Source organism: Pithys albifrons, chromosome 7, assembly GCF_047495875.1.
Source record: "Pithys albifrons albifrons isolate INPA30051 chromosome 7, PitAlb_v1, whole genome shotgun sequence".
Classification (NCBI taxonomy): domain Eukaryota; kingdom Metazoa; phylum Chordata; class Aves; order Passeriformes; family Thamnophilidae; genus Pithys; species Pithys albifrons.
Window position 1 is genome coordinate 39,977,683 of NC_092464.1, and position 18,819 is coordinate 39,996,501.

Genomic DNA, 18,819 nt, shown 5'->3' on the forward strand with positions numbered 1-18,819 from the left:
CACACATCCTTGGCAGTGTTCATCTACCCTTCCAGCACAGCTCTGCCAGCTTTAAGTCAGTAATAACTTTTTAAAAGCCTTTCCATTTCTTAGAGTTCCTTAAACAAGCCAGTGACTCTCAAAGGGTTGCACAGCACTGAGGACTCAGCCCAGCATCATGTGGAGGTCTGCCAGAGTTGCTTCTCATCCTACATGCAAGTGAGAGTGGCTCTGCATGGGAACAGTGGCACTGCCTTGAAACTAGTAGAAGACTGCAGAGTTGCAGTAATTAATCTCAAGAGTAGGTGTGCCAGCTTTTGGGCTGCTTTCTGCTGGCGTTGTTACACAAAACAGGTCATTTATTTTCCTCAGCATATCTTCTGTTGTCATTGCATCTTGTTAAGTCAGAGTTGCTATGTGTGTCCGTTCATGAAGACCATTCATAACATACCACATATTGAGTGTCTTATCTTAAGAAAGACAGAAAAATGCCAACATTACTTAAATTTTGTATTTTAATTGAAATTTTTCATATTGTGTAATGTTTTATACAAATTTTTAAATATACTTTAAGTTTTTTAAAAGTCATATTTTATAAAAATGATTTTCATAGACTCCATGAAGAAAACACATATGTCCCAATAACATTAAAATATCGATTTAAGTTTTAGCAATGCATTTGATGCAAATACTATGAAAAGTGCAGCAGAAATAAGAAGTTACTTAACTGAACACATACCAGAACAAGTGGCACCAAAAGTGTATATGGTACCACTTAATTACAGAAGGTTAATCTCTTTTGTTGTGCATGAGCTAGTCTGTTATCCTCACTGTCCAGTGAGGCAGGGCAGGATGGAACTGGAGGATATATTTGCCTGACTGAATGCAAGAATGGGAGCAGTCAGGAGTGCAGGAAGTGCTCAGATGTGAACCAGCTTATGAAGGTGGGGCTGCATGTTGCTGCAGCATTGTGGCACTGCATCTATGGCAACTAAGAAAAGGAGAATGAGTAACATAATGTTTCCCATGATAGGAAGCAAGAGGAAAAGGATTTAAAAATGCTGCTCTCAAGTGATACCGTTTTATGCCTTTTTTTTTTTAGATGTGGGATTTGAATGCATAAAAGAGGTAAAGATACCTTTGAAAGGAGGAGAGTAGTTAACAGGGTGCTTTTCATTATTTACTCTCTTGCTGTGAAGATGTGTAAATATGGGGAAAGAATATACCACCGTACGGTTTGGTAGCCATAGCAGTGCCTCTCTCTTGACTGTCAGTAGGAGGTTGATGCTACTATTGGTGGCTGTTTCATAGCTTGTCATGTAGCTCCCAGAAAGATGATATAATTTATAGAATTTGTTAAGGCTAGGCAGTTCACGGGGCTCCAGGTTGTACGGAGTTCACCCATCAACTTGTGAGCCAGTGTGGTCTCTCATGTGAAACTCCCACATCTGGCTTCCTCCCTTCATGGTAAAAGCACAGGCATGAGAGTAATTTCTGGTTCTCTTTCTTCTTTGCTCTTCCTACAGCTCCACAGGCTTTTCTGGCAGCCTTGAATGTTCTTTTTGGTATCACCACTCTTCTAGCCTCTGTCTTTTTGTCCTTGATTTAGTAGTCCTGCCAGTGAGACAAAGACTGGGCCATCTCTATAAAAAGCCCCCAAATCCTAAGGTTTGTTTCTGACAGATGAAAAAAACTGAGTGGCTTTGAATTCATATGCTTTTATTTGGGGCAAACAAAAAAATAAGGCAAACCAAATTTTGTCTTAATTCCACAAGAATATTATTTATTTACTCTCCCATTATATTTCTCTACTTCTTCATTACTCTTTTTGGAAGGAATTGTTTTAGGAGAGGAAATGGAGGTCTCATTTTACCTATCAATGCCCAGGCCATTTTGGGGAAGTGTAGGACACAAGTCACACTTACGGCAGGTGGACCCACCATCATAGTTTTACTCAACACACCTCAGTGAGAGTAGCTGTTGCTTCAAGAACTGGAGGAGAAGAAGGGTAGAAGGAGGGTCAGTGTGTGCCATGCTCCAGGCACAGATTCCCTTTGCTCTGATTTGACTTTTATACATCTTGTTAAAAATGATTGAGTTAGTGACTGGGCAGGGATTGCAGGTGACTCAGTGAGGCTTGGCATACCAAAGAAAACCTGAGGCCACGTGGGGTCTTGTACTGAGTGGAAAGATTCAGCTTTATGGCTCTCCTGGAGTCAGACTGAAATGAGACTGGTAGTAAACAACTTCTGTGCTAATAGCGGGGTGCCTTAGCGTGCAGGTGGTTTGGAACAGAAGTGAGTGCCTTTTAGCATTGTTTTATGGTGTTGTGCATTTCAGACTGAAAAATGGCCACTAGCTTTATTACTTCAATATTAACACTTTTTCATTACTCTCTCTCCCCACCTCCTGCAAACTGCTGCATTCATCCATTAGGAAGTAGCCCTCTCTTTTTTCCCCTTCCCGTGGTGTTTTTCACAGCATGAGAAACAAAGGTGCCAGGAGGGGCAGTTGAGGACGCAATGGCCCCACATCTGTTGCCAAATGAAGCAGAGCCCAGGCTGCTGCCAGATAACCTGTTGAGGTAACTCGCAAAGCCCTCCACGATGACAGCATCCCTCCTGCCCTTGCTGCTGCTTTCTAGTGACCTGAAAGGGGACTGCACCTCTTATGAGACTTTCTCCCATTTTGTTTTATCATCCTCCCTCCTGCTCCTTGATGGCAGGGGGCTTGCAGTGCAGGTGTTTGTATCCATCCCTTCCCAGAATTTGCGATCAGGTATTTCCACTGCATTTGCCACTGAGGGCTGTGTGCCAGGATGTTTTAAAATTGGGAAACAAGCAGCAGTGATTCACAGGACCAAATTTGCCCTGCTTTCCTCTCAATTTGGGAAAATGATGTTAAAAACCTTTTTCAAAAAATCCTATTCTTATATTCTCTTTCCCATTCCACGTCTGTTAAGTTTATGTTGGTGCCAGTACCAACTGTAACCAGAGTTAAATTAGCTCTCCTGTTAGCTCTGCTTGGTTTTCATTTTTCAACAAGCCTTAGTAAAATAAATCATGTCCCACATGTCTTTAAATTTCATTATCATGACCTAACTTAATTTGCTGTAAATTATTTCTACTGAGCTTCTTTGGCTGTGAACTTGCAGCCTCCAGTGTCTTGCTTATTGGATCATTGCCCAGCTAATCAAGATTTTTTTTTTCCTTCACAACTCCTGCTTTTTGTATCAGCTAGCTCCTCCAGGTCATCTCGGCTCTATAACCTCAGAGGGGACACACAAAGAGCTGGTGTATTCTTGTCTTTAAAATAGGGGTTTATTGAACCAAATTTCAGTCTCTTCCTGTTGTGCTCTAGTGCTGCTGATAAAGAACTCTTTTCCCTTAGAATAAATATGACCTCGACGGGTTGCTCTCACCTTGGAGGCAGCCATTGCAACACTTTCTTTTGGCTCTTCCTTTCTTTTCTTTTTGGGGAGAATGACTGACTGACTGGAAAATCTCTGCACACTCAGTATCGAGCTGCTGTGCCTTGGTTTTGGGTTTTTTTGGACAGCTAAATTTCATGTCTGATTAAGACTGGTGTTTATTTCCACTGAGAAATACAGATTTTTTTTTTCTTCTTTAGAGCTGTTCCTTTTATTTAGCAATTGTTGATAAACAACTTTTATTTCAGCCCCTGAACATCGACAGCTTGCCTCTCACCAAGCTGCTGAATTGCAAGCAGGCTAAAGATTTTTGCTGAGTAAGGGTCAGAGAACCCTTATTAGATTTCAACCTGCTACATCAAGTTTTAATAACAACTTACTATCATCTTATGTCCTCAGAAGAGGAACTTATACAGCGAGTTTTTTATGACTTTGGAAAAATACTGCATGGTTAAAAAATAATAATAAATAAATTACCTGACTTGCTGGGAAGCTTTGGGGATGCTCCAGAGTAGTTATTTCAAAATGAAAACATGCTGATTGTTGCTTAGATGTAACGTGTGTAATTTGCAAAGTCCTTTAATGGCAGCTGAGGGCCTGATGTAACTCAGCAGCACATTAAAAAATAGCCAGTTTTTCTAACAAGTGGTAACGTATATCTCTTTATGATGAAAAGTGTAACAATATCTTTCAATACAGCCTTTCTTTTGAAAGCAGAGGCTCGCTCTTGGTGTCTAGAACCTGGTGGAGCAGGTATGTCTGCTAGAGTAGTTTAACTGTTATGGTGGATGTATATACAGGGTGGTGCAAGACCAGTGGATACAAAAGGTCATGCCTTGGGCACACAGAAGTCTCCTCAGTTCTGAGATGCTTCAGCCTGCCCTAAATTATTGGGCTCAATGTGAGGTTTGCTGGTAAAATGATATGTCATGTGGTAGGGCAGGGGATCAGATTAGATGATCTAATGGCTCCATCTGGCCTTAAACTCTTAATTAGGGAAATGCTGCCAGCAAAAGATGGCATTGAAGCTTTACACTTCTAGATTTCACTTGCTTGGGAGGTCCTCATCTGAAACAGGGCTACAGAAGTTGTACTTGGGCTAGTCCTTTCCTCAGCTTCTAATGGCAGTAGCAGCCAGCAGACCTTAAAGCAGGTCCTGATGGGAACCTGGTAATCTTGCTGTTGTGGTTCAAAAGCCCTGTCTCTCACTATTCCAGACTAACACTTCTAGCTTTTAGAGCTGTAATGATACCTAAATATAGACAGAAAAATCTATTTTTAGCTTGGTATTATGACATTAATTGACAGATTAAAAAAAAAGGTAAGTTTCTCTGGCAAGCTGATGAAAAATAAATTGCAATTATTTGAGGATGCTTCTGGATTAAAATATTAAAAGCAGAGATATGGTTTCAGTGGTGGGTGGTGTGATGCAATAAACTTTTATGATACCTTTGCTTGATGCCGTTAGTGCAGAAATAGGAAGTACATTGTGTGTTTGTGTGTTTTTGTGGATGTGCTCTTTGCTCTCTCATCTATGCAAGTGTCAGTGTGCAGGTCTGATAAGCATTGACACAACAAAACCAGCATCACTGATCAGCCAGTTTCTCTGGCAAGCTGGAATGGTTTGTAGTTAGCTCTGTCTGTCTGGATTCTGGAAGGTCATTTGAATGTCTTTTAAAGTTGCTTAATTGCTTATTGATCTCATACTTATTCCATTCTTGCTGTCTCTTTTGCTATTTTCTGAAATGCATTCATAAGTCACAATTTTAATTTCTTTAATAGAAGACTGTGGTTTTGTGGTGTTGAGCATTCACTTTTAAGACCTTTTAATTGGAAGGTTCAAACTTGATTGGTTTCTTTTATATATGGTCACTCATTTTATTTTTCTTGCATTTTTCTAAATGAGTTACTCCACTTCTGCATGGCTCTTGAAGGTCCTGTTATTATACAGCTAGCAGATTTCAAAACACAAGGAGATGAATTAATAACTGCTGAGGTACTGCAGTACTCTATTTTAGCTGCTGTCTCCTTTTGCTAATTTATCTTGTGGATGTTTTTCCCCCAATTTAATATATTTTCATACAGAGTAATTGCTCTGGAAATACGTTCTTTTTCTTTTTACTCTCATTTTGTTTATGTTAATCAGATTGCCTCATTTTAGTAGTAGCATTCATGGACTTCTTTCTTTGAAAATTCCTTGTGCCACGGATTATTGCTCTGTGTTTATGTCACTGGGTAGTTGTGCCTGGAGAGAAACAGCCATGGTTTCCTGAGGTTTAACACAACAGGGTAATCTAAATCCCAGTTAAAAGCAAGAGTTTGTGAAACTGGATGCTAAACTGCCCCTGGAGTACTTTCTCTGCTCACATCCATATTTCCTTTTGGACTGTCTGGCTCAAGAAATGAGTCTCACCTGTTGTGACCCCTTGCAGTTCCTGGCAACCTGCTCTGTGGCAAAGGGTCAGCTGGGAAAAGCAACTTTCAGTCCTGCTCTGCTTCATTCTCCTCCTCCCTGCCTTACTTTGGCGACTGTACCACATCTCTTCCAGGACTCCCCAGTGCCTGGGTACCTGCTGCCAGCAGCTGCCTTGCTGGCTGCTCTGTGCCACTGCTGACAGCTATAGAGGCACTCGCTGTTCCTCGCTGAACGGTCCCTTCAGGTTTGCATGCTTATTTCTGCCTTGCTGACTTTATTATCAGCACAGCTTCCCCAGCCTAATTACAACTTCTTTCTCCCTACTAAGTTGCAGGAGCATTTGGATGAACCTCAAATGAGCCTAAAGATCACAGTACACAGAACCAAATAAATGCCCTTAAAAGTGGAATAAAGTTATTTAGGTAGTCTGAATCTTGTTTATTTTTGCAAGGTGGTTCCTTAAAGGCCTATCAACTTCTGATAAGCTTTTGTTACTACAGGTTAGATTTACAGTTTGTAAAATGAGAGTGAGATTTTCAGTTGCACAAGGACACCATCTGCAGTCACCAGATGCAGTTATCAAGATTGAATTGCAAGACTTGCCACTGATTATGCTGGTAATCATTGAGGTGATCAGTGTAATTATCTTGAGATCAAGATGATATTTTCTCTGATCTGATACTGCAGAAGTAGCATCCATCATTAGCTGCTGGCTAGAGTCAGAGTATGGCTCCAACTGGGCACTTGTCTGTTTCACTTTAATCACATTTTTTTATAATATGGGAGCAAAACAGATCAGTGAATGTTGTGAAATTGCCATTTTATATTGAAAACGTTTTCCATTGGATTATATTAATTTATCGAAAACCTACTGCATTGCTTTGTCATGAAAGGCTCCTAGGCATTCTGCTCATAACCAGATTGTAGAACAGACTTTAGTCTGGGTCTCTTTACCCAAGGAAGACAAAGTATTTCCTCTTCAGGTTATTTTATTCTTTGAGAGTGCATTTTCTTTTTTTCTAGTATAGATCATATGGAGAACTGCCTCAGCTGCTACTGGAAAGAGTTTCCATGCCAAACAAAATTGTTGTTGATGTCTCAGAAAATGTGACCAAGACTTGGTAGGGTATAATCTCAAACTCTTAAAAATATGTTTTTGCTCTAGTGCACACTAATAATTAATCTAGAAAGAAATTATGTGGCTTGGGAGAACTCTTCACAAGTAGTCATTTGTGTGTGTTGGAGCATTTTCCATAACATCTGCAATGTGGTTCTTCATGATCTTATACGGTTGTAAAAAAATCATTTTCCAGATACATTTGCTGAGAAGTAACTGACATATCTTGGGCCAGTTTGAGTTCATTCTTCTATAGATTGTCAAGACAATTTTTTCCAAATTTAGTGATAAATGATGTTGGAGATTATGATGTATGTTATATCTTATGCCTTTCAGTTTTTAACTTACTTTATGTTGCCAATACACATGCGCTGTAAGTGTATGTAATGTTTCCTTTCCTTTTTCAAATGGCATAGATTTGCATACAAAACATTATTTGTATTTCCCATCAGGGTATATTACTCAAGGAAGGGACCAGAGCCTTTTGTAGTCTACATCATATGAAGAGGGTGCAGGGGATAAAGTAGGAAATGTAGGCAGCCCTGAATACCTTCTAAAAAGCAAGTGATTCAATCTTTGTTAAGGCTTGAAAGAACAAGGTCTAAGAGCATCCTTGAAAGCTGTTTCTTTAATTTCCAGCAAGTATATAAAATTTCATTCCAAGAAACGTGTTGCCACTGAAGACTTACAAGAGCAAAGCATCATAGGAAACCTAGGAGATGATTGGTAATACTTTTCTGTCATCGATCTGTTATTTATCTGCTAAGCTTCACGCAATTAGTTATCAGCTGAGAGTTATGAAATAATTCCTGACTTGATGTGAAAAGGGGGGAAAGTCAAATACGTTTTTTAACATGAACTTAATCCATCAGTCCTAAAGTGCTGATTCATTTGCCCACACAGTATAATTAAGCTGTTAATCTGTAATAAGGAGTGATACATTCAGTGATCTCACAATCAGAAAGCAAGTGTAGCTTAAAATATTCATGTGGCTCTCCTCACCTATTTTAGTACTCTGGGACTGTTAAGAGAGGGCATTTGGAGCTTAGGATCTGTAAACTTTTACCTACACAGTTTGCTTCTGCAACTGGACGTGGCTTGCCATGAGCAGTTATATATAGATGTCTATACTGGAAGTTTTTTGGGAACAAAATATTGACTGGCATTGTGAGTTCTGTCTTAGGGGAGAATATTATAGTTTGAGTACATTTGGTGTTCCATTATGTAATTGAAGTTCAGTCTCACACTGATTAATCATGACATTTCAATTATTCATAGAATTGGTAATCTTTTACATCCTTTTTTTTCCCACCTCATTTGCCATTGGCTTCTGTTACTTTCTCTTGCTTTAGTATTTCTTCTTGCCACATTCTGAAATCCTGAAAATCTTCCACTGCTAAAGATTTTCATCTGGGAATTTAAATCACCTGGCACCTTGCAAGCAGTTCATGGCATCTCTCTGGTTTGGTGCTTCATAGCATTTCAACTGCCTACCTTCAGGTTAGCTGAGCTGTGAAGCAGCCAGGCAGCCACACCAAAGCATTTGAGGAGTGACAGGAAGAGATGCATGAAAGACAGAGGTTGTCCTGAGACTCAGTTCTTGTTTCATCTGCTAAATTAAATTTCTTTGTGTTGTCCTGGAGCCATGGAGAAGATTGAGTTGCCTGACTCAGAGTCCACCTTTGCAGCTAGTGAGATTGCCTTTGTCTGTGGTGTGCTCACAGTACACAAGTGGTAGTGTTTTAAAGGATTGTGTTTGTTTGAAGGAATTCACTTGGTACCCATGAAATTTGTTGTTCTGCAGCACACAGACAGTACAGAGATCAGAAGTGGCTGCTGCATTCTCCTTTGGGTCCTGCTGCTCCTGCTCAGCTCCAGCTCACAAGTATCATCACTTTCCAGCTCAGTACCCACTCAGTCAGTCACATTACCATGGTGTGGTTTTATCATATGCCTATAGGGAAGTAAAAAACCCCATAAAAACAAAGCTTCTTTTTATTATTATTGTCTTTTTTAATACAATATTTATTTTGATACTGTACTGTCACTTTTGAACCATTATCTAAATCTTGGAACAGAATTTAGAGTAGGGTATGAAAGGAAGAGGCTCAGCATTTTTACATCAATCTTCTTGTGTTTTTAAAAATTGTGGGCAAATTCTTCCTGCATATGCTGGTGGAGCCCAGGCAGGATTTCATGGAAGTTTTTCCCCAATGTGCATAGACTTTGTTAGCCTCCAGACTCTGCTGCTCTCAAACATGGCACACAGGTGCACAGGAAAACCCAATGTGTAGCTTACTAGAAGGTCTGTATTTACCAGTAGTGTAAGATTGATTAAGGATATATATAAATAGTTTTTTCTGTAGTTATCTTCTCTGTTTTAATTCTTCATAAATATGCCATTAGCAGTTGTTTGGGAGTGGTGGTGGCAAATCTCTTTCTATGTGTTCTGGTAAAATTGTCCTGTCCTCTAGCAAACTGGACTTTGCAGGTTGGATAATGACCCATTAATTTTAACCTATAGTCTCCAGCTTATGGCTGTCTTGTCAGTACTAATTGCAAGAGAATGTTTTTAGAGATAAAGTAGCATATGGCATTTTAGCACAGTGGAGAAAAAAAGGAAAAAGGAGTACGAAGTCATAAAATATAGCTCTGTATGAATGTGGATAGCAAGGTGGGAGAGGTGTGTTTGTGTTTTGTAACAAGCTGACTGGCATTGGTGGAAGCAGAACTCGAGGAAAACAATGTATTAAAATGGGGGTATTTTCTATTTCAATGGGTAATTTGCTAAACCTGATGTAAACCAAAAATACTCAATATGGCAAAGTTAAGACCTTTTTAAATAGATAATAGAAAACTAGATTTATCAATGAGCATCTTTTCTATAAACTGATATAGTCAATGTCTTATAGAGTGGGGAAAATTATAATGTCAGGTCCTTCAAAACTATGAAACATCTCAGTAATTTTGTGGAAGTCAGATAAAACAATGATCTTTTTACAGTGTTCTCTTTTAATGGATTTTAATTATAAAATTTTAATGTTTATTCAAAGTTGTTGTTTGCGTTAAAGGATGTCTAAGAAAGGAGCCCTGTAGGAGTCTTACTTCCTAGACTTTTCTAATTCTGTATCAAACTTCCGATGATGGCATACAAGAAAGCTGTTACTCTGAAGGGTGGGACTTTACTTAGACCAGGCTTGAAAAGTTGAGCTGTTTTTCAGGGATCTCTTGAAGGCTCACTGGAAGCTCAGTGGTTCCTTTGGGGGCACTATTACTGCCCACACAAATTGGGGCAGTCTATAAAATTCATATGTGAATCGTATGGGCTGTATGTGAGGCAGACGGAAGACACCTGGACATGCACACTGCATCCCTGATGTGGAGGGCCACCAGTTGTTCACAGGGATTCCCTTGGTATTAACTGAGGAAACTGATGTTTGTTGCAGACTCTGTGATCCCAAGGAGTGTGGAGCTCTGTGGTGCCATTTGGCATCCATTTTTAAAGGAGGGCTTCTCTGGCTACTTTGCCTAAAGTTAGTAGCAGGTCTTTTAAGTTTTACAGGTGTACATCATCAGAAGCACAGTAGGCTTAGGCAGGTGAACTGTGCATCAGTCCCTACATTGCCATTTCTTGGGAAGCTGCGTTGTACATAATTTTTTCAGGTTTTTCTCGTGATTGGAAAGTGACGGACCAGACAGATTGAGTACAGTCATGATGCAGTCAACAGCCCAACCCCTGTGGTTGATCTATTGGCTTCTTCCTTTTTGCCTCTTCTGATCTTGCCTGCTTGTTTGAGCACATAAACTATAGTAACAAGAAATTCCTCTCTAATCATGGTACCTTCAGTAACCTTAACACAGTAACAAACTTTGTGTGTAGATGCTGAGCATCAGTGGTAGCTGTGACCCCTTTGACATTGCTGGAGTAATAGATACAATCTTTTTCATCAGGAGATGCAGCTTTGAAGAGCAGACCTTATTCTAATACCTTACATTATTGATAAGGAAAATGAAGTTGCTATCACTGCATTTCCTTCAGAGTGAAACATGTGTGCTGTGCAGCCTCTTTTTTGTACATGCAGGAGAATGATGCAGTTTCTCAAATGCCAGTGAAGGCATTTGGGATTATAATTATGAGATCTGCCCAACTGATCATGCATGAGATGGAAATATCACTTGACATAAGAGATCAGCAGTGAAAACTCTTTGGATCCAGACTTTCTGGCCATAGAAATCACATAAAATTCTATAAGTGGCTGCCAGCTATGCTGTCATGTTCCCCCCAGCTTGACTCCACAAGCTTGCCTTGTTCTTGGGCCCTCGCTGCTTCCCACCGGATTCCAGTGCTACTGCAGTTGATCTTAGCACTGGTTGTGGTTTGAGACACTTCTGCAGTTCCCTCTTCATCTGCTGAACACCTTGCCTGTTTCTTCCTTTGGATTTTTTGTACCTCATTGTGTGCCATAGCTTTGTAGTCCCGTATAATCTCTGAACCTAACCAGGGACATAAAAACTTCTTGTACAGCTGGGACTGGACTCTGCCTGTTGTCAGGGCTGTTGTTGGGTCTGGACTCAGATGGGGCAGATGCAGCTGACTGACCTGATCAGTTATCTATCAAATAGCTGTGATCATCCCCTGGAGTGAAAAGAGGGGAAGTAGAAGGAACACTGTGGAATGGCTAGGGACAGGAACAAGGTGGGAAGCATACCTTCTGATGGACACTGTACTAAAAAGGAGGCCATGCTTTAGCTGCAGCTTGATGCTGTAGCACCTTCAGTCTGGTTTTCCTTGGCATTCCATGACATTGCATCCCAATGAAAGAGCACCTTCCAAAATACCTGCAATATTTATCTAGTTGTTATTTCACAATGCCTGTGCTTGTAGGCTTATGGTCTCTAGGATGATATCTTTCTCCATTTTCCTATTTTTGCTTGTTTGTGAATTACAACAGCAAAATTTAAAAATTCTCACCTTTTGCTTGTCACTAAGAAGTCCTTACAGCTTGTGATCCAGTGAAGGCCAAAGTGGTACTGACAAGCAGAGAGCTGCTGCTTCTTCTTCCCATCAGTGTTTGACCACAGACAAGAGGAGTGATGATACTGTGTATGGGTCTGGGGGGATCTTATGTTGGTATGTACATGTGTGATTCTGTTCAACAGACTTAATTTGTGACCCTCATTCTGTGGTTTACAACAGAAATCATCCCATAAAGGCATTAATATTAAATACATTGGATTGTGGGTAAGATCTTGCTTGATGAACAACAGGCAGGGAAAGGGTGGTGGTCCTGTTCTTTCCTCAACAGAAATGTTTGGCAATTCATCTGAACTGTCTGAGAATTCAGATGAAATTCCAAGTAGAAGTGTTGTCATATTGGAGCAACTTAAACAAAAACATTTGTTTTTTGTAGTGCTAGAAAGTAATCTTTGAAGGACCCTATTGAAATGTAGATACATAATGTATGGAGAGGACATCTGATGAACAAATAGGGAGTAAATCCTTTTCTTGCACCTGGAAGATACAAATTTCCAGGAAGAGTGTTATCAACAAGTGGCTCTGCTGATTTCACCTGATGGCTGAGGGGTGTGTGTGTGTGTGTGTGTGTGTTCAAAATACTATAGGCAGAATACTTCTTAAGGTTGATTTTACTCTATGCTTTTGAATCCTCTGAGAGCAGTGGCTGGCCCTCAAGTGCAAGGGTCTGGCAGCTGCTCTGCTCTCACTTTTTATGGAGGCAGGGGGTGTGTGAGGGAGGACCAGTAAGGAACTACTCACACATGAGTGTGAGTACTTGGCTAATCACCAAAGTTGCCATGTGGACTCTGAAAGTCTATACTCCGTAGTAGAAACCTCTTCCCTTAGTCAGGCATCTTTAAATATACATATATATATATATATATATATATATATATATATATATATATATTTGATTCTTTTTTATGCATCTTTTGTTGTCTTAGTATTGTCCTAAACAACAAAAAGTCTCAATCTGTGTTATTTTTTAGGCTGTTCTGTGTGATTGTTACAGGATTTCCTATCCTCCCATATCTTGCTCTGAAGACTAAGTATAAATTAGTGTTGCAGGCTGTCTTGTTCCTGGACTTTCTGTGTGACTTGGGTAAGTCTGTGGGTCCTTTTTCCATGTCAGTAGTTGGAGGCACTGCTTCTTTATATCACTAGTTTCTTGTGGGGAGAAGTTATTAATCAAACAGATAATTTAGTAATACTACATTCAGGTGCTAAGATACAGTCTCTGCACTATGTTTACCTTAAAGACAAACCTTTGCAAGTACCTGGCACCTGAAGGTCAGTAGAAATCTCACTTTGTATTAAAAGCAGTGTCCTTTCCCTGAGTCTTTAAGGATTTGTACATTTTACTACACTTTTGGATGTTTGTATTGAGTGAATGGTCTCGGGGGCCCATGAGAAGAGGAAAGCTTGAAAACCCACTTAAATTGCAAGACTAAAGAACTCTTTTGTGCAATCTTCTGTCTGCAGTTTTACTGGCCTGCAATATTTGATTTTAAGTTAGGTTTTCTATGTTTGTACTTATATTTTAGAAATGTACACAAAAAGCCTTTTTATACCGTGATGCTACCAGTGTTCATTGTATTGCTGTCATTTCCCTGTGATTTATAATTAATTAATATTTTATTTTAATGCTATGTCTTCCACCCCTTCCTCTGTAGTCCTTAGTGTTTTTATGTTGTATATATCTCTTGCGTTAGTTCCAACTTTGCTACCTTCATTATTTATTGTATTCCAAGCAGAGGAAATTAGATAGATGTTCAAGACGCCAGAAATCTTCCTTTTGACTTTAGAAATGTGTAGATCCTTTTCTTGTCTCTTCTTGCAGTGACAAGGAGTAAAGAAAGTTCTTGCTGTAAATTTATTGTTGAAACCCAAACCTCAGATATCCCTTGGATCAGGTATTCTGATTATGGAACAAAATTCTGTTTACTCTGACTGATGCTCAGTCCTGCTGGGTTTTTTCTTATTAATTTACTGAGAATTTACTGGTCTTTGTTCTTGTTCAACCAAGTTTTGTTGACTGGGCTGTTCTGTTTGGGTTGAAACTTGTATTTTCTCTTTCTAACAACTTAAAACATTGGGAGTTTTTTCTCCCTCTATACCCATTTACTTAGTTATGTCTTTTGAAGAGGCGTTGCTTCATTAAACATTTTCCTGCTTAGTCTGTAATGATCCTACTTCTCCCACTCTAAACACATTAATACATTAAATAGTTTCTTTTGTCTTTAGTAGGATGAAGATGTTCCACATTGTCTTTGGTTATTGGGGCCTCTTTGATACATGATCTTTGGTGGTATAACTATGCTATGGAGGACTCAGAAGGGTCCATGTCCTAATTCGAGGTTCACAGTGTTATTTTAGCCTGTAATGAAGCAAATACAATATTTAATTGTCACACTCTGGTGATAACAATATGATTATGCTTCTACAAAATGAAGCATCTGAGACTACTTCAGGTCCTTGCTCTTTCACCCCAGTTTATTCCTGCAGTAGGACTCCAGCTTCAGTGGGAAGCCACTGTATACAACTAGTAGGTGATGAGATGATGCCCATTCTGTGCTGATGAGTTGAACCCCTTGTCTACTCTTTTGTTGCAGCCCACTAGTGAGACTTGTAAACATGAAGGGAAAAGAAAATAAGTGGCTGGTTTTTCAGGGGATGGGTCATCTTGCCACAGCACCCAGAGCTGCTGGAGGAAGAGGCAGATTGCCAGCTCAGAATGCCAGGGAGAGCAGCTGCCAGCTCCAGCTTGGCCTCCAAATGGGCTGCACATTTTAGCAAGTACTTAGTGCTTTGGGGCAGGCTGGGAAAAAACAACTTCTGGAACTTATCTCCTCCTGTATCAGATTTCTGTCTGGTCTGAAGACCAGGTACTGCAGTGACCAAAGAGCCTAAGGGAGAAGTGAAAAGAATGCACCCAGTGCACCGAGGTTCTTTCACATAAACCCTCTTTCTTCCACGGAAGTCATGAAGGACTCCGTTGACTGGGGAGGTGCTACCTCACCTCTCTCTCCTCAAAGTGAGCTTTTCACACTGTACTTACTAGCCTACTTAATGGTTTCCATTTCTAGGATTAACTTCACAATTTCTCATTGCTAACAATCTTTTTAATTTTAGAGTAGAAGTTTTAGGGAGTCCAAACGTAAACTTTCTGTTCATGTTCTTGGGCAATCTCTGACTTAAACAGTAGATAAGTTAAGGATTAGTGGTGATGCACTACTCTCTGCAGTAGTTGCAGTGAATGTGCACTGAGCTTTTGCCGTTCCTGAGCCATGGAGTAATCACACATAATGTGCATGCTATTAAGATGGGTTTCAGTTGTTTGTTTGACTGGAGTTACTGTCTCAGCAAAAAGGATTACAGGAATCCCAGGCTATGGGTTTGAAATTCTGCATGAAACATCTGATCCATATTACTGCACTGTGCTAGAAGTGCAGTTGGTGTGTCAGTTCTGCAAGCAAAACATGATTGCAATGCAATTTCTTCTTTTTCATGTAAAATCACACATATCCTCCCTGCAGGGATTTTCTTGTTCAGTGGACTACAGTGTGGATTTGGAAAAAAACATAATTCATTTATAAGTAAATACAACCTGAAGGCTGCAAATATCCAAGCTTTTACCAAGACAGAGGGCATGTACATGAAAACAAATGGACCTGTTATTAGAAATTCATAGTTTACCATAATAGAGGTGGGGGAAAGGTTGTGTTTGAAACCATAGAGGTCAGCATTTCAGAATTCTGTATTTGTGTTCCAATTAAAGAAGAAAATGGAAAAGCTTCTGGATGTGTACCATTTTTAGGCCAACTTGAGAGGGGAGAAGTAGAAGCAGTATTTTTCATATATCCTATTAGCAAATTACATGCCACAAATAAGATATTTTTGTGTTTGGCTAATACATAGGTTTGTGTGAGTTTTATTTGGTCTGGAGGTGGGATATGTGAATTTTTAGCACTGTTCCATTTCTTTTTCTCTATGTCAAATGCAAATAATTTTTTCAAGAAAACTGGAAGTAGAAATTATGTCTGTGGGTCACACAAAATTTTGGGAAGTACAGGAAGTCCAGCATTCTAAAGCAGAAGAGAAGGAGGTGGGGAGAAACAAGGAGATGGTGGATGTTTGTGGTGTCTTGCAGCAGCATTTGTTTTACCTGTTTTTGTTCCTTGAATGGTAAAAATATTTCCTTGCTGAAGTATTTTGATTTGGACTTTAAATTATTTTGAGATAGGTTCACATTAACCACCACAAATTCTTCACTTACCTGTCAGTGTTGCTGGGGATACAACTCTTGGCTCCTGTTAATGCGTATTTTGCTTCAGCAAGGGCAATTGCAATTTAGTTTTATAGCTGTTTTAGAAAAGCCTGTGATAAAAGCGAACCAGTGACTTCTCTAAGAAGTATTAAAGACCAAACCTGTACAATTTGTAGCAAGTGTAGTCTATCCTCTTAAAAGTGTCCTGGGGATATATGCACTAAACTCAGATTAATGCTAATAGGAGTTACCTAAGTTAATAGATCATTTATTTAGTGTTGCATTTCACTTTAACTTATTTTTATTTCTATTTTTTTTTATGAAAACAAAGAGTTCAAGTTTATGGTATAAAGAACTTTTTTTCTTTCCTCTCTGTAGGCATGCTTCTAAGAAGAGTATTGACCATGGGCAAACCCTCGTGTTAATCAGTTTTTACTAATCCCACTGAAGAAAATGAAGCCACATTTCAGCCTTGCCAAACCTTTTCTCACCACTATTGGCTGAATGAGAAATGGTCGTGTAATTATGCTGACACCCCAGCATGCACTTGGTAGACCTGTGGTTAACTCGTTCCCTCTCCATGTGTCTGCTCTTAGAAAGTTTTGTCCTCATGATACTGTGCTTTCATTCTGCCAGTATGTGCCCAGAAGACTGTCTCTGTTCCCCCTCCGGAGGTCTGAACGTCAACTGTAGCAATGCAAACCTCAAGGAAATACCCAGAGATCTTCCTTCAGACACAGTCATACTTTATTTGGACTCCAATCAGATAACATCTATCCCCAACGAAATTTTTAAGGACTTGCACCAACTGAGAGTCCTCGATTTATCAAATAACGGGATTGAGTTTATAGATGAACATGCCTTTAAAGGGGTGGCAGAAACGTTGCAGACTCTGGATTTGTCTGACAACCGGATTAAGAGCGTGCACAAAAACGCTTTCAACAACTTAAAGGCGAGAGCCAGAATTGCGAACAATCCCTGGCACTGTGACTGCACCTTGCAGCAGGTGTTGCGGAGCATGGCTTCCAACCACGAGACGGCCAACAACGTCATCTGCAAGACTTCTGTGCTGGATGAACACGAAGGGAGACCGTTCCTCAACGCTGCCAATGATGCTGACCTCTGCAACCTTCCCAAAAAGACTACTGATTACGCCATGCTGGTCACCATGTTTGGCTGGTTCACCATGGTGATCTCCTACGTAGTTTATTACGTCCGACAGAATCAGGAGGATGCAAGGAGGCACCTTGAGTACTTGAAATCCCTGCCAAGCAGGCAAAAGAAACCAGATGAAGCTGATGACATTAGCACTGTGGTATAGTATTCTAAATACAATGACTGCCTTTGTGATGGAAACCAGAATTGGGTGACGCTAAAACCAGAGGTTTACTTCTAATGTTCATTGTAAACATTAAGACTTTTTGTTTCTTTTTTTTTCCTGTTTAACTGAATTATGCCACTGTTGAGCTTTCTAACAGAAAGTTTTGTCTGGGTGGCATACTTTAATTATTTCTCTGGTGGTATCCTAAAGCAAGTGAATTAATATGTAAACATTAGTGTAGACCCATTCCACTATTTAATAACGAAATTTATTTTTTTAATTTAAAAACCAAATAAAAGCTTAAATTTGAACCATGTAAAGCAGTGTAATTTATTGATCAGAAATCTGTCCAGTGCCAGGACACACTTGGTTTGTTCAGCCGTGTCTTTTGTCCAGGAGTGGAGGGTCCCTGAAGGGCACTTCTCACCATGGGTGCAAAGTGAAAAGCTGGTGAATGGTAGTCAACTTGGGGGGCTGCCCACCACGATGGGAAAGGGGCACAGTGCGGGCAGAGCAGAGTACCCAGACTCGAGTGTAAGGGACTGATGCTTGCTTAAGACCTTGGAGGGCATTTTTGCAGTGCTGGAGAGGAGTCAACGTGAAGGAGCTGCATTTCAGGACATCAAAGAGAGGTAAGCTGGGAGTATATGGTGGTTTTTCATCTTACACCCACTTACTGCCTTGCATGAGTTTCATGCAGGTGTCTTCAGCACTGGAAAATACAGCAAGAAGGCAAGAGCAAGATTAGTTTACTGGTCAAACTGGCATACTATTCGGGATGACTAAAAAAAACAACTAATAAAACTTTTTTTTTTAATCTGTGTATAATCTGTTCATAACTAAAAGTGACTTTTTTAGGGTGTAGCCTTTTTTTTAAAAATGAAGAAAATAATATGTATGCTAGGCATATTCTGTTGTGTGTTAGGAAATACGTGGTTTTGTATGATTTTGTGACTAAACATTTGGGAAAATATAAAACCCACATGCAGTTAAACTCAGTGTTGCATATCAAGTGGATATTTTAAATCTCTGCTGTCTTTAAAAACATGATGGTTTTCTCTTTTCATAGATAAAGTTTTCAAAGGGAACAAATTCACAAGAATGTATTCCTCTTGTTCTTTATTACAATGATAAAATGTTGATTGTCTCTGGGTCCCTATAGAACCAGTCTAACTGATGTTGAGATATGTATTACGGAGGGGTGGATAAAAAAAATGTATAAAATGCTGCTTTGCAAGGACAGGTGTTAAAGTGTTAAAACCTTAAAATATA

At 39.7% G+C, this 18,819-nt stretch overlaps 1 protein-coding gene across 4 annotated transcripts in view; it reads left to right on the plus strand.

The window, feature by feature from the left end:
* LRRC3B (leucine rich repeat containing 3B) overlaps positions 1–17,910 on the plus strand; it is a 45,250-nt gene extending 27,340 nt beyond the window's left edge. For all 4 annotated transcript variants that reach the window (XM_071560169.1, XM_071560171.1, XM_071560173.1 and 1 more), the window contains exon 2: positions 16,605–17,910. In XM_071560169.1, coding sequence (XP_071416270.1) covers positions 16,768–17,547 — 780 coding nt within the window. In that variant the 5' untranslated portion in view covers positions 16,605–16,767 and the 3' untranslated portion in view covers positions 17,548–17,910. The remainder of the gene's footprint in view (positions 1–16,604) is intronic.
* The last annotated feature ends 909 nt before the right edge of the window (positions 17,911–18,819 follow it).